At 36.1% G+C, this 25,282-nt stretch overlaps 1 protein-coding gene across 1 annotated transcript; it reads left to right on the top strand.

Annotated features, from left to right (window-relative positions):
* LOC145672044 (26S proteasome non-ATPase regulatory subunit 6-like) lies at positions 1-25,282 on the top strand. Its single transcript, XM_081741256.1, has 7 exons — positions 1-208; positions 7,724-7,929; positions 9,257-9,402; positions 12,597-12,816; positions 16,447-16,555; positions 17,770-17,938; positions 24,892-25,282. The coding sequence occupies exons 1-7, from the start codon at positions 64-66 to the stop codon at positions 25,064-25,066; spliced, it is 1,170 nt and encodes a 389-aa protein (XP_081597382.1). The 5' UTR covers positions 1-63; the 3' UTR covers positions 25,067-25,282.

Raw genomic sequence — 25,282 nt, 5'->3', positions numbered from 1 at the left:
AGAAGAAGAAGAAGTGACGTACTGATTCTGTATGTTGACGGGGTGAACTAAATTATAAAAGTCATGCCTATAGAAAACTTAGAAAAAGAGGGCTTGGAGAAGAATCCTAACCTACAATTAGCTCAGTGGAAGTTTCTTTTAAAACAGACTGATCGTAGAAATGATCAGCAGCTCAAGGATAGTTTGTTGGATGCCATATCCAAAGAAAGTAAGTATTTCAATGTACTCCGAAACCGGTATTATTTGACAGCATGTAAAGTTAGATGTCACTTTACCCTGGCACATACTTGATTATTAAAATTCAACTTAAGCAAGCGTGTAAACTTTACTTACATTTACTACATCTAACATGTACAAATACTTGAATCGTAGTGTTATCTAGAAGATAAGGTGCACTTGTGTAGTTATGCAAAGGTAAGTAGGTGTAGATACAGAATCGGGGGCATACATAAATGGGCAAGTGTTTACTTTGATCGTTTCATTCAATGAATCGGTTTTAGAGGGTTATATTTTGCGTGCCTGGTGTAGCATTTCCCGAGTAGGTAGAAGTGCACTTTCCACTTCATTTTTATGTAGATTGTTGTCGATAGAGAAATTTGGGCATTACTGCGGTATCGCCGGACCAATTTCGAAATAGAAAAAGTATCAAAATGTACTGCATTCGGTTATATTGGTTGGATTGCATTACGTTACGTTAGATTACGTTATTAGGCGTGTAGTTTTACTATACGGATCCATAATATAAGTAGTAGTAGTAGAAACGGGTTAGAACCTTCGCAGGGGTTAGATGGGTTCTGTTCTCGATATGGAATGCGCAAATTAAAGATTTGACCAAATTTTTCTTGTCTCTTTTACAATCTATGGATTCGTATAGCCCATTAGCAGAACATGCTGCGATCTGATCGCAGATAATTTGCTGCGCCTGTGCAGAAAAATTGTTAGAGGAAATAAAAGTAGCCAAGAGAAAAGTATAAAAACATGCTTACTATGTGCAGATGTCTTAAATGCACGGATGACTCACATAAATATAGTTTCAACTGTTTTTTACGTCGCGTAAAGCGTATTTTTTATCAATCATTAGTGTTTCTTCTGCAGAAAATTTTTTACTTACAATTGCTCATCGCAGAAAGACAAAGAAAGTTCTGCCATCGTTTCGTATAGTAAAACAAGTGTACTTGTCCATCCGCGAAATAGTCCATCCGCCTTCCCATACAGTGCCGCTTATAACCTCAAAAACAACCATTTTCTTAACTTTTACTATTCCCCTTACCTGACTTTCACTCATTCTTCCTCACAAACTTAACTAAATTCTCCAATTGACCCGGTAAATTTCCTAAAATTGGTCCGGCGATACAGCAGTTAATCCGAAATTTGGACTCGAAACCGGGACTCACAAATACGATGAGTCTGCCGACTCACTCGCGAAACACTCCTGATAAAAATACGTTGTGCTGATTTTTCCAAGTCATTTCAGAAGGACAAAAACATAAACAGTCGTACAAGTGAAACTATTATACAGAATTATATATAAATCGGGAAACTCGTGCCTTAGCCATTGGAAAAATCCTGTTATTACTTGTCATGTAACATTTTAAGGTCAACGTATAATCTGTACGCTAAAAGTGAAGTGATAAATTACAAATTTAGTATGTAGATATCATTCAGATAAATTAAACATGGAAGTCCAGTCCAAGCTAATGTTATAAGCTAAGTATGCAGTCGATAAATTTTACCAATAACTAAAGCAACCTTTTCTTCTTTATAAAACCACAGACATTAAGGCAAGCAGAAATATACAATTTCGTATGTTTAAGCTTAACATCCTTATGTAATACCAAGGTTATCAACGAGAAGACTTTTGGTTCAAGTGACATTCGAGCTGCTACTTGTTTTAGAATTGAAAGAAAGGTTATGGTTCGATCGAGAATTGAACATTTGATGCCTTGATTAAAAGGTAAAAAGGAGATAAAACTAATGCAGATTGGTTTGATATGTGGAAACGTCACCATGAAGTTTACACGATTTAAACCATTGTTCGTTTTTTTAAACCATTAAAAAAAAAAGCGGCTGGTTTAAATATTGCCGGATTCAAATGATCAAACTATGCAAACGTTTCATTGTAAGACGGTCTTAAATTTATCAAAATTTGAAATATGCTATGTATAAAATAATAGAGGAAAGTATAGCAGGAACCATCATATTTCTCATCTGCTAAAAAGGACACACAATAAACAGTAATGAAACAGAAGCATATTATCAAAGCCCAAAAACCCTAGAAATCCATCAACGGCTACGGAACCAGTATTGTGGCTCACAATGAGCCGTGTGAAGCACCTCGTTTATACGTATACTAACCATTGTTGCGCTTGTACCCTACGGTCATAATCCCTCACTAACGTTTGGGTCCCCCTGCTGCGGTTAGATAGCATTCGTGCTTTTTAGTGGCCACCTAGCACAGGTTGGTTCGTTTTAATGCCATACGTCCACACTGCCCCCCATAGAATGACTACATCACAGTTACAAATAACGAATCGTAATCACTACCAAGTGATTTGGAGAAGAACCTGAAGAGTTCATTCAAGCAGACGGTTCTACCAAATAAAAAATTTATAGGTAATATACGATGTGAAACATTTTTTGTGAAAGAATGAGAGTGTTAATAGAAGTAATTGCTGTCAGTGTACAACATATTGAAATGAATTTTGAGTGATAGTGAAAGTATTATATTTGTGTTCTTTTCCACTATCCTCGTTTATGAGTATACCCCCAGTCGCCGATGCGCCTGCTACCGCTCGGACCTTCCTGCCTTGACTCGGTAAAATAGCCTTAGCGCAACTCGACTCGTGTTTTATGCACTGTAATTTTCATGCCATACGTCCACACTATTTGAATTGAGCCCTCCTGAAATCAGTCTGCAAGTAGTAATTGAGGTCCTTATTTAGTGCATGCTCTGCTAAAAGAAATACAATGCTCTAACCTATCCTGAATATGTAAGAAATGGGTCAAAATTTGGTAGAACCATCTGCTCGAGTAATGCCAATAATATTAAATAATATCCAACCAAAGTATGAAAAAAGGCATATGTCGGGTTTTGGTCGGGCTCGTTAACAAACGGCTTAAAAAAAAAAAAGTGTTTGTGCTTCGCTTTTTTTGCTTGGGAAATTTTGGTCTTTTTTTTCAAAATTTTGCTTTAAATTGATAAAGCAGGACTTTGTTTCGCTTCTCTTCAATACAAAAATTAATTTAATTACTGGTTAATACAGATAATAATATAAAACGTCGAAAGTAAACCATATATTTTGAAAAGATATTTTAACAATTTTAGTTCTTAACATATTTATTATGAGTCCCAAAGGATTAACCAATGTATGTAATAATTGTTTAACCTCTTATATACAAAAGTAAGTACTTTTTTAAAAAAAATACACAAATAACTAGCAAAATTGTATGTAGAATGTTTACTTCAAAGTATCCTACACTCTCTTTTTGACACAAAATAACATTAAAATAAAACATGAGAGAAATACTTGATAAAGGGGAAGCTGGAAGATGTAAAAGTAGCTTTTCTTGAATATCATGAAATACTTCAGGTACATCTGAAACTAGCGATTTTAGTGATGCTTGTTGCAATAGGACGAATTTCAAGAATGGTTCGAATTGTTATCCAAAACACATCATCATCCAGAATGTGGCCTCTGATTTCTTTCTCAATATTCAATCTTTCCTGAATGACAATTTCTTGAACGCTCTCGTATTACTTAAGAGACTTTCAAATATAAGCACGACACCACCAAAACCTATTCTTAAATTGCTTATTGTCTAGTTGAAATGGACTTTAATTTTGCCATTATATATCGATATTCATTCGTGAAATCAGTATTTGATGTTTAAAATAAATTATTAATTTAATAATCTGTTACCACCTATTAGGTGCGTCGGACCTGCAAAATCAGTAAAGTCCCGAATTCTATAATGCACTGACTTGTTTCTTAAGCTCCTTTATAGAGTCGGGAAAGTATTGAATTTTGTGTTCATGGATCATATGCATAATAGACTGTTATATGAGTATGTGGTTTTTAAGGCTGTAGAATATATAACGACCATCACGGTTTACCCAGTCCCGAAGTTTCTGAATTTTTAACAAGCGGAACTCAACATATCATTACGGAACTCCCTTTTTCAAAGAAAGAAAAACTACGGAATACATTTAAGTCAAGCATAACTGCATAACAAACATGAATGAGTGGATAGGTTTTGTGCTTCTATCGGGAAGTCCGGAATTCAAATCCCGCATTCGATCATTCTGTCAAAAGTTTTTGTTAATTCTATATGTCAATATAGAGATAATGCGTGTACTGTAAGTCCTGGCCGATTTCCTTTGTTATTGTTTTTAAATCGTTCTTATTACTATCTAGTTGAATATACCCATGCTTCGCACGGGGGCTGTATTTGGAAGTCAACGCCTGTGGGAGTATCACCATTGATCTCAGCGACCGCGAAAACTAGGATTTTATACTAATATCGGTCATTTTGGGGTATTTTTTACGTCTCGGTACTCCCCCCCCCCAACGACTCCCGGCCCGCATACAATTGTAACTAAATTTGCAAGTCATCGCTAATGGAAGTGTCACCATTGATTTTAGTGACCGTGAAAACTATGGATTTGACACTAATATCGGTCATTTTTGATTACTTTTATGTGTCTCGGTATCTCATCCCCCTCCCTCCCTGCTGGTGACCCCCGATCCGGAGTAGAATAGCGTGAATTTGGAAGTTAATGCGATCGAAGTTTCACCAGTGATTTCAGCGACCGCGAAAACTATGAATTCGGCAATAATATCGGTCATTTTCTACTACTTTTACAAGTCCCGGTAAACGCCCCCCTGGTTCGAATTTTGACAAAATCGTTTAACTCTGGTCTGGATCCTGGACCAAGGCATTCGTGACTAAAATTTGGTAACTCTCGGTCAATTTGTCTGGTTCCCAAGCCGGTTCCGGTAAACGACCCCCCTGACACCCCCTGGTTCGAAATTTGAAAAAAGGGCTTTGTCTTGATCTGAGGCCTGGGCCAAGGTACCACTGACCAAAATTTGGTAACTCTCGGTCCACTCGTCTGGTCCCCAGGCCGCACACAGACAGACAGACAAACACACAAGCAAACTCTTTATTTTATTTATATTAGATTATCAGCAGTGTCTGATTTGCAAGGGAGTTAAGGTCTTTCTGATTGAAGCCTTTTCTCCGCCACTGATTATCAGTATGAAATGATCTTCAAGGATGTATCCAGAAGATTATTGTTGAATATACGTATAAACGAAACGAAATATTAATTATGCCTCCTGTTCTCATAAACTTCAAGCTTCTCCCAATAAAATTTAGGGATTTAAAAAAAAAAAATAATCTGAGTTCGGAGTAACTTCTCCCTATATACTTTTCTAAATCCGCTACTGATTATTTGTATAAAATAGTATTCAAGGTTGCATCCGGAAGATTATTGCTAAACCATTGCACAGCTACAGTACTGTTGAAAAACGTACGCTCTGACGGATATATTGAAAAAACATAAATTTAACTTACGTGCTAGAAGCTAGAGAGTACTAAGCTGTAAGAAATGTAACACGGATGCCTAAAAATGAAATGATCTAGAGAAGAAAGAAAATAAAGATATCGATAATTCAGAAGTTAAAATAAAGTTAAATAGTCTCTAAAATTGCCCTTAGATACGACGTACTTTATGTTTACTTTAATTCATAAAACGTGTTCCATCCATCATGATGGTGAATTCCAGAATGAAATATGGCATTTCGGTCATGAAATCTTACTTAACTATAGAGTATACTATGAGAAAGCTATTTAGATAGAAAAATTATGAAAATGAATAAAAGCCAAAATTTCCGTTTTTTCCCCCAAATATAGCCGACTTTGTATGTGAAAAAAACCATCGATTAAAAAAAAAACTTTTTTTTTTCATCTCTATCCTTCAGCGTACTCCAGAACAAAGTTGAATTAATAATGGCAACAATGCATCTCCTTGTTTCAGGCCATTCTCGACGTGAAAGCTCGTGGACAAGGATTTCCTATTCGGACTTTACTTTGGGATTCATTTAAACACATTTTAATTAATCTAATTAGCTTTCTCGATATTCCAAATTCTGTAAGAATGTTGTACAATGTTTCTCGCCTAACCGAGTCGTAAATCTTTCTAAAATCAATAAATAGTTGATGTACCAGGGTACTGTATTCCCATTTCTTTTCGAGCATTTGTCGAATGGTAAATATCTGGTCGATAGTTGATCGATTTTGCCTAAATCCGCAGTGATAATCTCAATATTACAACTAAAACAAAATTTCCAACTCCGTAAATAATAGCCGAACTGCAACATCATTCCTTCGTAAGCATATGTACAGCTCAAACTCCTTCTCGGATGGCACCAAACGTTATCAGTGTTTTGTGTGTATGCCTTAATAATTGGATTGACGAAATTAAAGGAGTAGTTCACAGTTAAATGTCTTCACTGACCACCAAGGACGAATAACCACTGAAAAAGAATGTTAAGTTTATTGACACATAGTAATGTTCACGACCAATACAAATTCAAAGTTCTAATTTGTTCATTGTCAAAAGGAACATCCATTACATTAAACATGTGCTGCCTGGAAGACAGCTGAACACACAGTAGAAAGCAAGGCGCGCGAAATGCACAGCACATGACTGCAAATCATAAGCAGTACCACATGAAGAAAACCATTGTCACAACACATTACGTCAAAGTCATATCCACACTCTTAACAGAAAAGGAACAACCATCAAAAGTAAGTCACCACGTAACTCAATAACAGTAACGAATCTAGAAGAACAGATAAATTCTCAAAACCGGAATCAAAGATCCACATCACTGAATTTATAATAATAATAAAACGAAAGTAAAAACTTGTCTCTAAATTATTCTAAAATGCTGGCCCACAGACACAGGTAAAGGTGGGTTAGTAGCCATGTTGGTTCCTTTCTTGGTAATACTTTACAACGTTGATGTGGTTATTCTGTCATACGTAGAAATCCCATATTATTGTGGTATATGTATTATTTGTACCTTATTATGAAAGAGTGGTAACATGACATGTTTGCAGCCAAATATGTATTATGTTAATTCCTTCCACTAGATAAGAAAGAACCAAGAATACACGTAATACAAGGATATGGAAATTGTTATTTAAGCACCAGCGGACATTCACACTGAAGTACGACGTTACGCATGTACGAAACGAAACGTAATCTGAGATAACTGTACCAAAGCGAGAAGGAGCGTAAATACACAAAACGCGAAGAATCAAAATACTCTAGCTAAAAAGCTTATTTCTATATTGCTGTTTACAGTATTATAAGTACATTTTTCAGTCACTTGTAGTTCTTATACTAAATTCTCCGTAGATGCTAATTCCATGAAATTTAGTGCATTTTTCACATTGTGATTGAGGCGGGTCACCGGATTAACGTGTCAGTACATGCCTGCCTGCCTTATGTCAGCTACTGACACACCCAACTAATACTCGTCCTCGAAGTAAATAGTGAAAATTTTCAAATTTATGAAACTGATAGTTTAGGGAAAAAAATGAAGAAATCGGATAGGCGCGACAATAATAAATAAATAAATAATAAAGCTGTATTTTAGAAAAAAAGTAACCAAAAACTTTTTAAATTTGATTGTTCAATTCTGTTTTTCAGATATGGCCCCATTCTATGAGGAGGTATGTGCTGAGCTTGGGTGGACTGTGGATGAGCAGCTGCTCTCTAGTATGAAGTCAGCAAATAAGGCTAGGTTAGAGCAGCTGGACGAGGCGATTGAAGATGCAGAGAAAAATTTGGGTGAAATGGAAGTGCGAGAGGCTCATCTCAGAAAATCGGAGTATCTTTGTAGAATTGGGGATAAGGTGAATATTAATGTGTTTGTACTTTTACTTTCTAAAATTGGATTCCTTGTGGTGAGATTTATTTGAATAATAATATACGGATGGATTTACCATTTTCATGAATCCTCTATATTTTACATAGAATTTAAATTAAGATGGCATTAAGTTTGAGAGACAGGACTGTGACTCAAACTCATCGATTATTTTGTACTTATAAGTTCAATATTCTAACGATTTGAGTGGGGTGGGGATTTTCATTATCCAGTGAAACTTCCAAGTAACAGACACATGGGGTATTAGTTTTCATTATCCAGCGAAACCTCCTAGTAACGGACACCTATGAGGCATTAGTTTTCATTATCCCTATGGAACTTAAATGAAATTGAGGACAGTGGAAAACAGAAGCAGTTCATGAGCTTCCTTAAGTCTTCTTAACTTAATACCGAAGCACCTCTTTTCTAAGTATTCACCTAATAGTAGCTAGATCGCTGAAAATTTGAAGTGACAAAACTTACTACGTTCGCGACAATGTATACTTTACCTTTGACTTTGAATTATATAATATTATATATCGTAAATGGAAGAAATAGCCTATTTAATATCACACTAGTTTCTCTTTAGGTGCAAATTCAACGATATACGAAGAGATAAAAAATGTACGATTGACATACAGAACATATTTGACGTTTGCACAAGGTTGTCCAAGCACAATAGTATATGAATTCCGCATCAGAAGTATTCCGCAATGTAGCACACACAGAAGTTACGGTACAGTCCATATGAGTGGCTGGGCACAGACTTCAAGAGTGGAAGAATATATGGCTGTTGAGAGAGCGGACTGGGTAGCGTAATGGATAACGCATCGATATTGTAAGCCAGAGACCCGAGTTTGGTACAAGGTTCAGTCTTGCATTTTTTCATTAATATGTGAACTTAACATTTTTTTTAAAAAAAAAAAAAGTATTATTCCTGTGTGTCTTTGGGTCTGTTTTGTGTAGCGACATTTCATTCACTTATTGACCTATGAACTTACTTCGACTTGAGTTGGTAGTGGATTATTAAACTCAAGAATAGATATATATATGGTTGAATTCTTTATATTGCACCGTGTGCCCGTTGTCTGAATGTACTTTTGAGAGTGACTGGGAAAGAAATTTTAACTGAGATGTAGGAATGTAGGATCGTTTGAAATATTTTTGTACAAGAAGTCGTAGTGATCTTTTCAAGGTATGCTTTACTTGAGTTTATATATATATATATATATATATATATATATATATATATATATATAGCAAACGTAATGCTATAGAATACTAAAGTAACATTAATATTTTTATTATTATTCCAGAATGGCGCGTTATCATCCTTCAGGAAGACGTACGACAAGACAGTATCTCTGGGCCACAGATTGGACATCGTATTCCATTTAATCCGCATTGGATTGTTTTATTTGGATCATGATCTCATAACCAAAAATATCGATAAGGCGAAAAGGTATTAGCACTTAGAATTATGTAAATAAATTAATTTGAGAAAAAACTAGAAGGAAATAGATCCGTTCAGAATACATTTTTAGTATTGATTACTTGCTTTACAGTTCTTTTTAGACTTTCAAACAGTAATGCTTAGGTATTGGAAATCTTATAGAATGGCTGTGTTTGTCTGTTGACAGATATCGGAACAAAAACGGTAATATATATTGCAGGGTGTGTATCGGTCACGAAAGTAACGAAATCAGAAAACGGTCATGAAAATCAAGAAAAGTCACGAAATTTAGCTTTTGGGTCACGATTTTTTTTTTTTTTTTACCTGTACAAATAAAAGTACAGACTAAAAAATTTTGTTCTATAAAACGTCAAAATTCACCACCAAAAATGTCTATGTTCGGCTTTAGAAGCTACCGAATCGCAAGCAAAGCGCGTTTCTATCGGATTCATGAAAATTTGGCCTAATTCGCATTCAAAATCGCTCTTGAGACTGTTACGAAATTTTATGGTATGGTAAAGAAAAGGTCACGAAAAAGTCAAGAACTTTCATTTTGGAATGTTAGTAGACACCCTGTATTCAGAAGCAGTTTTTCGTAAACGAGTCACGTCTCAAGAGTAAGTTCCGTCTCATTCGCCAACTCGCTATTAAAATTTTGCTAGTTGTAGAAAAATTAATAGTTTCCGGTTTCAACATTGATCGCCATAGAAGAAAAGCACAAGAAATACCCACAAGCAGTTTTTTGCAATTGATTCGGCGCCTCAAGAAAATACAGCATCTTCACCTCCATCTCTCTGCTGAAACCGGAAGTAATACAAATTTACTACTACTTTCGGTCTTCATAGAGTAAAAACATGGTCGCTTACTCTGAGGGAAGAACATAGACTAAAAGTATTTGAGAACAAGATCCTGAGACGAATATTCGGATCCAAGAAGAACGGGAATGGGGAATGGCAGAAACTTCATAACGAGGAACCACATAATTTATATGGTTTATTAAACATTGTTAGGATCATAAAATGTAGGAGGCTCAGGTAGGCAGGTTATGTAGCCAGAATGAAAGAAAATAGCTTTCAAAGTTTCAACTGGAAGCCTAATCGGAACACGACCATTACAAAAATCTAGGCGCAGTTGGGAGGACAATATTAAGATGGATCTCGCAGAAATAGGAATACGAAGGAGAAACTGGATCCAGTTGGCTAAGGATAGAAGTCAGTGGAGAGATTTTGTGAACGCGGCATTGAACCTCCGGTTTCCATAGGCCACAGATTTAGTTAGTTAGAGTAAAAAGATGGTAAGAGATAACGACAAGCTTTTATTTTTTTTTATTTATTCGAAACGTATTCAGACCGGAAATCACGGAAATGAAATATTCTGTTTCAACGTTGAATACCGTAGAGTGAAACCAATAACAGATAGCGAGAAATGGCTTTTTGATATGGATTAAACCTTCCAAGAACAACTTTCACCTCGAATTTCGCCCCTCTATGCAAATCGGAAGTGGTGGAAATCTAAGGGTTCTCCGGTTTCGACACTGATTGCCATAGTAAAAAACGGTAATAAATAGCGAAATGTAGTTGTTTGAAATTAGTTGAGTACCACAAGAATAGGTTTCATTTCGTACTTTATTTCCCTGTTCCAACCAACAGTGATAGTAATAAAGTAAAGTACCAGTTGTATTATTGATTCTCTTAGAGCGTTGGTATCGGTTCCGACTCGCAAGACTAGATTTCATCATAGCATTATTATTCTACGGAAACCGGAATTAATAAGATCTAGTAACATCCGCTTTCAATATTGATTGCTGCATAGTAGTGAATGTAAGTTATAGCGAGAAACTATTTTCGATGTGAATTCGACGTGCGATGAGCAAGTAGCATCTGCCATCTCTTGTCTATTGCAGTCGCAAGTAATAGATGCACTCTTTTCGCTTTCATTTTTGAATTCGCATGGTTTCGTAATGTTAAACAAAGCTCACTCGTTTCATAAATAAAATGAAATGAAATCTTTGAATTTAACGCTCCACGATTATACCCATTAGTCTAACGGAGACGATTAGTAAAGCAGGTGAATGATAATGGAAGAATTGGTAAATGAGAATATGAGAAGAAACGGGAGGACCCCGAGAAAACCCATAAGTATGATGTACACCACAAACTTTCTTGGCGGGGTATCGAACCAGGAACCCCATGCACCAGAGGTAAACGCTCTACCACTGAATCACCGTGACCCCGTTTAATAAATAAGAATGTATATTTGAGAAATGTAGACAGCGCTTAATTTCTAGTACAATTGAAATGACATTAAATTTTAAAGAGGGAAAATGTATGGCTGCTCTGGGAAGCAAGTAATTATAGTATGCAACAAAAGTGGCCAGCGTACAAAAGAAGCACTGAGATGACCAAATGCACGAGCCCGGCTCTCGATCTCAATCTGCCTCAAGCTCACTATAGCTCTAAGATGCTTAAACTCGTATGCCCGGCTCTCGGTGTCAATCTACCTCAAGCTTACTACAGCACTAAGATGTCAAAACTCGCGAGCCTGGCTCTCGGTCTCAAGCTGCTTCAAGCCCACGACAGCACTAAGATGCCGAAACTTGTGAACCCGGCTCTCAGTCTCAATCTGCCTCAAGCTTACTACGACACTGAGATGCCTAAACTCACGAGCCCGGCTCTCGGTCTATCTGCCACAAGCTCACTATAGCATTGAGATGCCCGAACTTTCAAACTTTGTCAGTTATATTGATGCATTATACAGAGTTCAAAGATGATTTCTAATAAACATGTGGTCTTGAAACTATTGTTTCAACGGTACATGCATGAAGAAATAATTGAGGAGCAATATAGACTAATATAGGTAGTGAAACAGAATCATACCTGTTCACATACAACATTTAATGGATTGGTTCTGTAAAATCTTTTTCTGAAGGGAACTCATTCTTTTCTTTCCTAAAATAAACTAGTAAGTGCATAAAACCAGTTAATGAATATTTTTGCGTGAATGGATTTCATATGCCTTTTTGTTTTTTGTTTTCTATAATAGTACAGTTAAACAATGTTTATATGGCTTAAATAAATACATTGCATGTTTGTTTGTTTAAGTGAGTAAAAGGAAACGTTTTCTGTATTGAATGACTTAAGAGTAGAGCATCCTTTCTTTACTGTGTCCTTAAAAAATGAATTTTTGTGTATTTTCTTCTTCAGTCTAATAGAAGATGGTGGTGACTGGGATAGGCGGAATCGACTGAAGGTTTACCAAGGCTTGTATTGCATAGCTGTTCGTGATTTCAAAGGCGCCTCTGCTTTCTTCCTCGACACTATCTCGACCTTCACTTCGTATGAGCTGATGGAGTATTCAAGATTTGTTCGCTACACTGTGTATGTCAGTATGATAGCGTTGCCTCGGAATGAATTAAGGGACAAGGTACGCCAGTTACTAATGCATTCCTCATATTGATGCTCGTAGTGTGTAAGAGACTGTTGTTACAAATGTTAAGTTCAGAAAAGATTTTTATGTTGTTAACTAGCAGACGCCTCCATGTACCATTGCGAGCATGTTTTGTGTTCTTCCTTCTGGACCCTTCATACATAGAATTCGTCTGAATTGAAAGTTTCGTAACAAATTCGAACACCTCGTGTTGGCTCCCCACTCCCCCTCTTTTTCACCCATTCTAGGTCAAACATCTGGAAACGCTGGAACACATGTTGAATTATTTTAAGTGAAAAGTCAAAATAATTATCAAATTTCGTGTCCCTAAACCTAAGGAACTGTGACTCCTACCCTTTTCCGTTTCCACCTACTTTGTTCCCTATTAGGGCAAATAATGAAAAACGCAGAAACACATGTTTAATTATTTTAAACAGAAAGTTTACATATCCAAATTTCAGATCTGTAATCTTAAGGGATTCCGAGGTGTGGAGATCCTATAATTCAACTCCCACCCCTTTTAACCTCCTTTGGTTTCTTGTAAGACAAATAAAAAAAAAAATAAAAAAAAAAAAAAAAAAAACGCAGAAGTGTGTGTTTAATTATTTAAAATGAAAAGTCTATAAATACCAAATTTATCTCTAACCGCAAGGGATTCCTAAATATGGGCATCTGAATATAATAATTGTAACTCCATATTCTCCCCTTTTACGTTGAATTTACAGAAATCTTTTCTTAGTAGTGCCTTAACGTCACAAATTCTATGTCTTATCCAAATTTCAAGTTTCTATCTTATAGTTTGGCGTAGGCGTTGATCAGTTAGTGAGGGTTTTTTCTGGATATATAGAGAGTTTAACTGCAATAGAACGAGTGTTAGCTCAGACATCGGACAACTGGCAACAACCACCAACCACTCTCCTAACAGGGGTTGGATTGCCCTTCTGGTAGTGGTGTAAGACAAGGATCTTACGTTTTTAAAACTAACAATATGTAAAAAAGAACTTTTAGTTCTATACAGTATAGGACTGCGTAAACAAACTGAAAATATTAATATATAGAATTATAGTATATATGTAAGGTTTGGTTTCTGCCTGGTTGAATGGACTGCGTTAAAAGATGATGATCAACGGTAATATGGTCCAGAGTCATCTACGTAAAAGCACGATACACTCTTGTTCAGAAACTATCCACCTTTCTTTGTAAAGCCAGTATTGTTCGTAGATGAAATTAAATCAAAGAAACGTGAATCTTACTGAGCCAAATTGAGATCTTTTGTTTCAAGCCAATGTAAAGTAGAGGACGTAAATAAAGGAGCTATGCTTTGTTAAGCATATGGTTGCCTGAATGCAGAAATGGATAGCCTGACTTTCTTGAACTAGCCTGTACATATAAGATATGATTTATATTACTGATTACGCTAGATTACATTATTTCGTTTGCATAAGTGTTTATTGTTATAAAGTTTGCTGCAAAACAAAGCTGGTCCCGGGTTCGATTCCCAGTGGGGACACTCGGTCGAGAAGGTGTAAAAGCTTTTCCAGGCCAGCCATTCTGATGAGATTTTCCTGGGTTTCTCTCATTCACACTAGGCAAACGCCGGGATGGTACCTCACATATAGGTCCTAGATCGCTTCCTTCCTTCCCTTTCCCTGGATAGTGTGCTCGCCGAAGGACGTGAGCCCTCATCCGTGACAGGCAAGCATGGCCATTGATGTCGAAAGCTCAGAAGTCTTAATTCCTAATTCTAAAACAAAATAGCTATAGCCCCTCCAGTAACTGTACACTGCACTTAATTAACTTTTTACAGGCAACAACTGATGTTCTGGTCTGCAACATAATAGGAAAGCATGGAGGGTCAGTGCTCTAGTTCTCACTTCTGATATTGTGCCCTGATTCAATTTCAGCCACTGAGAGCTAGTGGACATCATGTCCATGAGTTTTCTTTTTCTCGTTTCCTCCCATTCTTTTTACTTAATCAGTTCTTCCATAACACAGCCACACATATAATAAATAAATAATAAAGTTCGGTGCAGCAAACCTCAGGGCGATTGACCGTGTGAATTTTTTATGGGCGAAAAGCTTGAGCCATTTTGGATAGGGAGGATACATGTTTTTCGACCATTAAAAAATGGACATGGTCAATCGTCTTGAAGTTTAGAAATTTGTATTCGGCGTAACAAAATACATCCACTACATACCCTGGTGTCCACTGCACACAACTTTATTTTATTTATTTTTGTGTGTGTGTGCCTGTGTAATCATTGACGTGCAAGTACCATCTTATCTCGTGTAGCCTACAGCATATAAACAATTTTCATAAAGTGCCCGTTCATGACCAACACATGTTTTCCATGCATGTGGTCTAGAAATTGATTTCTGGAGTAAGGGGGTAACTGCCTCGGATAGAAATTCATGTATCAGTTCGAATCGCGCTTCGTTCTTATCACTCTTGAATAAATATGCACCAAGACATTCTATCTGTATTTTTAATCCTTTCCTGTTAAAATGAAATGATAAATGTCAGTGAATGATGGAAGTGATTGCGGTGACGAAAACGTGAAAAGGATTGGATATAATGTTTTTATCCACAGTAATAAGATAAAAACTTTATCGTCGTACATATTCTTTTTTGTTTTCATACAAATTTTAGGCAGTTCTTTGACTGTTAACTTTGACGATGGACGAAATTTTCAACGAGAAAACTGAATTTCCACCTGATTACATTGCTGTTAGTTTCCCAAAATTCCTGATTCCTATCTTATTTTTAGATTTTTCTTAGGTATACTGTCGAGTTCTTCAATTTTTGTTTCCTGTAATACTCGACACAAATAATGACAAACACGCTTTAAAAAAAAAAAAAAAAAAAGTATGCGATTGTAAGACGCACTTTTTGTCGAATTTTTTTTTTTTTTTGCCTCCAAAATCAAGGTGCGTCATAGATTTGAGTTATGCAAATTTAGACCAGATTAGATGGAATTTTGCCAAAAATAGCTAATCCCGTTAGTCACGAGTCTGTAAAGAATGTGTATTTTGTGTGTACGAACAGAATGCAGAACTAAAACTGACGCAACCAAGTGTTGTATCTTAATTACATTAAGAAAGAAAAAGTACCAGCAGATGCACATGAATATACCGTAAATTCCAGTAGTAAGTTCAATGTTCCTTTATTTTTCCATAATATTTGTTTTTCCATGTTTATTAATCTTTTTTTATTTTTCATTAATTTTTTTTTTCATTTTCGCTAAGGGTGCGTCTTACATTCGAGGAATTTTTTCTTCCCAATTTTTGAAGGAAAAATGGGGGGTGCGTCTTACATTTCCCTAAATATGGTATGTGGTGAACGTGAGCTATAAAACAAGCACTATTTTTTCGCTCCATTTGTTGTAGTGTTGCCAAACTCAGAATCAAACTTTTCTATTCATGAGTTGAAGAAAATTGATTCCATGCTTGTCCACCTAAAAGTCCATATGGCCTGAAATAAGATCTGCAGCTATGTATACTATAAGTGAGCAATCTCCCAGTTAGATCATCATTCCTCCATCCCTCTCGATTCATTTTGTTTCTTGTATTGTATGATAACGGTGCAAATAATCTTTTGAGTGACGGTAATTTGATTTTATCTTACAGATCATAAAAGGAGCCGAAATACAAGAAGTGTTATATTCAGACCAAAATGCGAAAAAATATTTGGATGCCTTATATAATTGTCATTATTCTGAATTTTTCACCAGTCTCGGTAAGTAACTGAACCATTGTCGGTTATGAATGTATTTTTCAAATATACAAAAGAATGCGGGGCCGTTCTGTGTTCTGTGCAAAACAGAATGTACCATAATAGTTAACAGCTTCTGAGATTAGTACGTTGTAAACTGTATGGAATATAAAAATGAGGTTTACTGGGTAATAATCAATAGCTTCACAGCTGCATCACTAAAGCAAATTGCAGCAGAAAACAGACGATGTTAAAGCTTCATGAAATGCATCCGTCAACGATTGGTCAGCGATGATTCCCTACCACCCCAGGTGAAATGGACTTCAACACGAAAATTAATATTACAAGTGTTGCGGATCCTTTGTTGAAGTGGGTTGTTAGATGTAATCTTAATAATAAAATGGCCAAATATAGAATAAGGTAAGGTTTCTTATATTATAATATGAAGGATGTTACTCAAGATACTAGTATACAGAATCGTTTCATACTGAATTTCATGAAATTTTATCACACCATCCACAAAAATCGCTATTTTCTTTAAAGCTACATAAGTGTCATAGAAGCGTTGTGTAGTAGTCTTACGTGCGCTATAAATCTTAGAGTTACACTAGTTGTCATTTAACATCTCTCATTCTGATGTTCCAAGCTCCTTCGTGGCTAAGTGGTTAGCGTACACACCTTTGGTATGGGAGACTCGGGTTCGATTTCAAGAGGGAGCTCATGTGGTTCGGATTCCACGTTAATCAGTAGATCTCACGTAGCCTCGCTGCTGAACGGGACGTTAAACTCAAAACCAACTCAACCCAACTCATTCTTATGTTCCACACAGCTTAAATGACGTAAACCTGAGAAAAAATATTTCTTTAATTGAGTTGCACTTCATGTGAACTGATTTAAAATATAATGTAGGCAGGGACTGTATTCATGGCTTGATTTGTCCTGAGCGTAAATTTCACGTACACAATATCCCAGTGTATTACAATGAATAAATTTCGCGAACAGGTTACAAGTTATTCAGAATATAAATTACGCCAATTTATTTTAGGAAAATATGAAGCACTCACAACTTGTTAAAATATTTAGTTATAATTAAAAAAAAAAAAAAAAAAAAAAAAAAAGAGATATAGTTCTTTCGACATTTGTGCGAATAGCTTCGACAGAGCTTTTCAAAGGAAAATGTGCAGCTAGTTGTGTTTATTATGACTATATTATTGTAACACATTCACTTTGTATTGTAGCGGAGGTGGAGCTGAAGCTGAAGTATGACTACCTCTTTCACCCTCACTATCGATTTTATGTGAGAGAAATGAGGATTTTAGCCTACACACAGCTGTTGGAATCGTATCGCAGTTTGACGCTAGAGAACATGGCTAAGGCCTTCGGAGTTACTCAGGATTTCATGGACCAGTAAGTATATCACTTTCCTTTAATTCCTTGTTATCTGAAAATAATAGTGGCGGTATTAGTTGTAGTAGTCAAGATTTGTTACTAGAGTGTCAAGTGAATCACTATGCGCACTCACTCTATGGCATCCGAAGGTTCAATGCCACGTTCACAAAAGCTCTCCACTGACATCTGTCCTTAACTAATTGGATCCAGTTTCTATTTTGTATCCCTATTTCTGAGAGATCCATCTTAATATTGTCCTCCTATCTGCGTCTAGGTCTTCCTAATGGTCGTTTTCCAGTTAAGATTTTGAAAGCGTTCCTACTTTCCTCCATCCTGGCTACTTAACGTGGACTTGATGACCCTAACAATGTTTGGTAAATCGTATAAATTATGAAGTTCCTCGTTATGAAGTTTCCACCGTTCACCATTCCCGTTTCTCTTGGGTCGAATATTCGTTTTAGCATTTTATTGTCAAATACTTTCAGTGTACGATCTTCCCTCAGAGTAATCGACCATGTTTCGCAGTCATACAGAACAACATGTTACCTTATACATGGTATAATGTAACATGGCCCGGAAGTTTTGAGCAACCAGTATATATATGTAGGAATTTTATATTTATTGAACTTTTGGAAATATAATTAATTGTTTACTAAATTTTCATGTAGACCGCAAATTTTGCGTAAAACTCCATTGAAATAATGATTTTAAGTGTATTTAGATAAAAATATATGGTTATATATATATCTATATTGTATAATATTCATATATTTAGCCAAAATCTAGTGTTATTTTAGAAAATAATGTCATTATCCGGTCGTTTTGAATCCTTTCCAGTGTATTTTCATGGATATTTTTGGCTTAGGGGATCATCAAAAGAAATCAAAAATTTTATTTCATAAATCTTCTTTAAAATTTCACATTTGTAAAGTCAGCCATAATAGCTTCATGATGCATCTCTTTGTTTAATCTAAATTGTCTGTGATTGGAGCATCTCCAATCTCTGCTGTCGTGAAGAGTTTCGGTCCTTTTGATCTTAGATCATCCTATCATTACGTCATTGTAAAGAATCCAATTGGGAATCTTCTCCCAGTTATCTTTGTTCTTTTCGTTAGTGAAGCCGCCATGATCAGACGTGCAGTGCGTCTTATCTACAGAAAGTAACTACAGTTAATTTCAGTTTAGTTAGCTGTCAGTGGACCATTTTAGGAGTATGAACTCCTGAGGACTGCGGCGCAATACAAATTAGTTTGACTTGCTCATTGTGCAATGGTTCGAGAGAGCAAGCTGCTGGCGTCGGATTAGCACGTTGTCACCCAGATCGTGAGGGAAACATGGATTCGCCTAGGTTCCAGGTTTGATTGTTTTGTGACGTCCGGAAAACTTGCCAGGAGGCAAGTGGACGAATAAAATTTGGTAAAGTCAGCAGATAGACCATCAATAATTCTTGAGGTATAGTTATAGGCCATGGAATTAACCAAGTAAGTGACTAATTTCTGCATCCAAATTTCTGTTTTTGGACGAACTTAACCTGCAAAATTTAATCGTTTTGGATTGAAGATGTGTGTGTCTATTAGTGTTGTGATGCTTAACATAATGTTCTACACTCAGCGTCGTTTTCCCTGAGTTATTTCGTATATAGGCTCATGATGTGACTAGTACTGCTCGCTCAATGGGGGAGTTCTTTCGTTAAGTTTCAGTGTTTTGACGATTGTCATAACCGACCATGAAATGTGCGTACCTTCCGGGTACATACATTTCCCCAAATTATATATGTTAGATGTATAAACCTCAAAATTTCACGTACTGCTCGCCATTACAATGCAAATCTATTCACTGTTTTTCTAGGCTCAGATTTACTTCAGATGGGATATGATGAGACAAATGTTTACATAAATTTTCGGCACACATTAATAACAAGGGTGCCATATACGGCTATTGGTAATGGGAGATGTTTGTCAATGGTGAAATATTCGTTTTGTATTCTGAATTCCCATCGTGAAAAAAAAAAGTTCAGATTTCAGAGAACATATTTTGTAAATTTTGGCCATTTAATTAGATAATTATAAGATTTAATACACCCTTAACAAAGGCTGTGCAGGCTATATACTAAACAAAATAAAAATTCATCTATGTAAGTGATCTTTAATATGTGTTAGGTTAAGTTAGGTTAGATAGTTAGGTTTAGGGATTTTAGGTTAAGTACAGTTTACTGAATATTTTCCTTGTGTGTGTATTTTCTCCATGTCGTCGTGATTTGTTGTGGAAGAAAAAAAAAGTGGACAGGCCTAAGCTTGTATAAAGAGGTCACCTAATGTGTATAAATCCTCTATGCTGGCCCCACTTGGAGAGCACAACATTAGTACGACCGAGAATAGCACAAGAGAGAAAAGAAATTTAGTATATAGCACACAGAAGCGAAATGTGATGTATAGACATATATGTAGTATAGGGTATTTATTGTGTGATTAAATTTGTCTTCATTTGAAAAATTTGTAGATGTCATATAACACACAGAGTTGCCTAACGTTCAATAGAAATTGAGTGCGTATAATGTAATACTCACGAGATGGGAAGAAGTAGAATGTTATTTTATTCAATTTTGTACGCAAACTTCGTCATTCAGATGTGTTAAAAATTTAATTCCCAATTACCGAACATTACAACATATTTTTTTATTTTTTATTTTCTTGTGTTTGTTTATCTTCTTGTCACGCAGAAAATTTGTACAAATAAAATGTACGAGCCGAAACAAAATCTTTTCAAGTACAAAGCTCATTATTTAGCATTAAGTAGTAAATTAAACCCAGTTGTGTATTGTTAGTATGTAGTATACGAAATTTCGAAAGCAGTACGTAAACAGTGTATAAAAATCAAAAGTTTATTGTTTTAAAACCTACGAATTGATTTCACTTAGTGTGACCGGGGTTGAAATAGCAGACCTGACAGAAATTCACTTCGTTAAAACCTACTAAATTCATTTTAGGCATTCAGTGTACAAAATTCAATTCCGTTGCGCTATTCAGAATCCAGTTCGAGATTTTTTTCTTTGTCTGGGTTAGTAAATACCAACATTAAGATCTCCGAAGCACTCATTGTCAGTTTCACTCTTGGGTCGATGTCTTGTATCGGTAGTTTGATGGTACGCAACCTATCTCGCGAAGGATGCGGCTAGTGGGCTGCAGATCTGGACACCGGTCTGTGAGTGAGAATGAAGGAGACTTGGAAATCTTTACATTTTGGGTCAAATTTGAGTTCGATTTTCCGGGGATGATTGGTTTGGTGGATGGGTCAGTGAGCGTTGATGGCTTGCCCACCTGGGCCCGGTAGGTTCGTTATCACCAGTCGGTGACACATTCACGCAACCATAGTCTTAAGGAAAGTGAACATCATACAGAAACATCATCAGTATCATATATTCATATTATTATTATTATTATTTGTATAAAAACAGGCATGATTATCGTTTTATATATTTGCTATGCGATAAGAATAAAAATAACAAAAACACCCGAGAATAAGTGTAGCCTCTAAATAGCGCTGAATCATTAAAATCTTTTTCTTTCCGTGTATTTAGTTGTTTGTTTGTTTCCTAAAGATGAGAGGTTGGATTAAACTGTTAAAGGTATAGAATGTAAATTTGTACTTAGCACTGCACAGTATTGTATGTATTGGAAACACTTACGATATTTAACTAACATATTAATTAATCCTGATTAAATAAAAAATCTTCCTTATGTTACCTTATATTTACTTAAGTTGTATTTCATTGTAGTAACTCTAGAGTAGTTTGTCAAAATTGAAAGAATCCGATATATTCAAGTCCTTCACTGGTATCAAAGTAAGTAAAAGATTTGAAGTGAATTATACAGAACTCGTTCAAATTATTTGCATAGAACCTCAGTATTAGAACTAATCTTCCAAGGTTTAAAAGGCGACATGTCAACATTTTCGAGGTTAACGTTACCAAATCCGACATCTATGAATAAAAAAGGTTATTTGTTTCTCATTTGCTATTGTTTCTGTCCTTAATAATCAATATATGATTAAATGAATCCACTGTCTTCGGTCTGTCGATTAATATGCTGCTTTATATAAATTGATTTCTACAAAAACCGGTTTCGTTTATCAACAAAAGAGTTTCCCATTTTCCCCCAAAGAATTTGGCTTTTATGTAGTCGTTGGAAGTGAATGAAAGCTTTGGAGAAAGAAACAAAATGTTGCTGCGTAGTCGTTTTAAATGAACAAAAGCTCTAGAGAAAGTAACATAAAATGTTGCGTAGTCGTTGGTAATAAATGAAAACTCTAGAGAAAGTAACATAAAGTGTTGTGTAGCCGTTGGAAATGAATGAAAACTCAAGAGAAGGTAACATAAAGTGTTGCGTAGTCGTTGGGAATGAAAGAAAGCCTTAAAGAAAGTAATAAAATGTTGAATAGTCGTTGGAAATGAATGAAAACTCTAGAGAAAGTAACATAAAGTGTTGCGTAGTCGTTGGAAATGAATGAAAACTCTAGAGAAAGTAACATAAAGTGTTGCGTAGTCGTTGGAAATGAATGAAAACTCTAGAGAAAGTAACATAAAGTGTTGCGTAGTCGTTGGAAATGAATGAAAACTCTAGAGAAAGTAACATAAAATGTTGCGTAGTCGTTCGAAATAAATGATAGCCCAAGTGAAAGTAACAACATATTGCGTAGTTGTTCGAAATAAATGATAGCCCAAGTGAAAGTAACAAAATATTGCGTAGTCGTTGGAAATGAATGAAAGCTCTAGAGAAACTAATAAAATGTTGCGTAGTCGTTGGTAATAAATGAAAACTAGAGAAAGTAACATAAAATGTTGCGTAGTCGTTGGAAATGAATGAAAGCTTTAGAGAAAGTAACAAAATGTTGCGTAGTCGTTGAAAATGAAAGCCATGCAAAATGTTGCCAGAGGTCTTCCACACATGGACAGAAAGCGGATGTTGCATGGGGTGACCGTAACGCCGAATGGATATGCTCCCCCAACACGAAACAGTTGAATGAAAGGGACAAGACTGTGTGTGTCAGAAAGCTGTTAAGATGTATTGTGGTGGCATTACCTACACACCAACATGCCTCGAAGACAACATTTGACGACGACTACATTGTCCAACAGACAAGAAGGGACCAACGTCAAACGTGGGTGCGATTTCAGACACACTTAAAAGGATCGCAAGGCGCCTAGTGTCATGCTCTACAGTGGAACATCGACTGTAGAGGAACGGTCTCTTTGCCCGACGGCCATTATATTCTGTTGACACACGGAAATCGGCAGTATCGTTTGCGGTAGTGCTAAAAACATCAGGACTGGACCGAGAAGTAGAGTCGCGTTCTTTTCTGAGATGAGAGCAGATTTAGTGTGAGTAGTTCCTATTGAGTACTATGGATGGCAAAAGAAATAAACGTAATGAACAAGCTGGGGAATCGAACTTGTAATCCATCCAGCACTCGTGCATTGACAGCTTCGCTAATACTGTTTTGTTCTAATCTCACCACAAACAACCACAATACGGTGAACTCATATTGACAGAAATATGAGTTCACCGTAAAGAACATAATATAAAACCTAGTACAGGCAGGTAATGCACATAACAAACACAGAGGAAAATATTGAAGAAATTACATATATTATTCAGTTCATTATTTTGATATCTTTATAAGCTCGTTTCTAAATACATTACGGTATATAGAGGTTAAAAAAAAAAAAAAAATCAAAAAGTTAACTAAATAGAGTTTCTATGCATGTCTAACTAGTACGTGGCCGTCTTCAGTAAAAACGCATCGCATCGTTCTTCCCGCTCTTCACACGAGGCACAGCCCACGGGTCTAGAATCTAAGCGTAAAAAAGTAATCTCGAAACCCGTTTTCTACAAATTTTCATTAATTTCGTCTGCACATGTACTCTCATTGGCTGAAGCACTATCATGACGTATAAGTAAAGTCTATGAGAGTATGTTATCGCTCCGGTTCCCACGGATGAGGTTCAAATGTTAAACAGTTTATTGTAAAGTAAAATGCAAAAAAATGAAAACTAAATGCACTTCTTTAAAGTCCCTTGCACAAAGTAAAATTAATGTTCTGAAAATTAGTTCATAATAAAGATCACCATATAGTAATTTTGGACGTGCATTTATGTCGAGAGATGGGAATACGAAATGAACCCAGGAGCATTGTCGAACATGACCGTTTTGGTGCTCCAGATGTTCTTGTGTGGGGAGGCAAAATGTTGCATGGGTATACTGACCTTCAAATTTTTAAATGCCATACACTGACAGGTCAGTGTTATTGACACTGTATTTCTCCATGTGCGTCTTGTCAGAGGTTCAGTCAGCTCCGGCTTCATCTTTGTGAATGATAATATGCGACCACATCGAACAGTGCAGGTGGTGGAGCTCTCGGCGAATGGAATGTCTGTTCCTTCAACCCGAATCGGATCGAACACGCGTTGTGATACACGTCCAGATGTATCAAAGTCCATCCCACAATTGTCAACATCCATACTACAACAACTCATTATCAACGTTGTGAGAGCATGTGAGCACGTTTCATAGCATATATGAGTGTTTGTTGTGATCACATACCCTTATAAAATCCATATCACTCCTGTAATGTGACGGGGCCATCACGAGTATCAGACTTCTGTATATGGTTTCTGTATGAAAGTACTGTCTTTGTTCTTCTAATCTCGTGCTTCTTCCGGCGTCGTACTGTAACACTGCTTTCTATGTATGGGTCAAGTTTAACCTCTCTTTGCCAGTTGAGTGTGACTTAGCATGCGAAAAGAAATTTACTTTCGTCCTTAAATTTGCACACTAGTGTAGTCATTTCAATTTTTAGTAGTTTATTAGATGAGATAATCGTGTTGAGAAAACATCTGAATTAATATTTGTATGTTTTGATAATGAAAACCACAGAAGCCAATTGCTAACGATAGTATGCTTCTTTTTTTATAGAGAGTTGTCACGTTTTATAGCTGCTGGTCGCCTGCACTGCCGTGTGGATAAAGTGAACGGTGTGGTGGAGACCAATCGGCCGGATCTCAAGAATATGCAGTACCAAGCCGTCATCAAGCATGGAGATATCCTTCTCAATAGAGTGCAGAAATTGTCACGGGTCATTAACATTTGAAGGAAGCGTTTCGGTGCTTTACCTCACTTGTTATGCTGTTGCATTTCTCTTAACTATTTTGACAAGATTTCTTTTGTAATTTAATGTTAGAAAATAGTTTGAATGTTTATAAACTTTTTTTTTTTCATGTTGGATCCAAAAAGTATTTTAAAACTATTTAATGAATATTTGAATAAGGTTGCAGTGAAAAATTAAAAATGACATAAAAAAAATGAA

The sequence above is a fragment of the Thermobia domestica genome, chromosome 15 (assembly GCF_964235325.1).
Source record: "Thermobia domestica chromosome 15, izTheDome1.hap1.1, whole genome shotgun sequence".
NCBI lineage: Eukaryota > Metazoa > Arthropoda > Insecta > Zygentoma > Lepismatidae > Thermobia > Thermobia domestica.
This window is presented reverse-complemented; position numbering and strand designations above follow the sequence as displayed.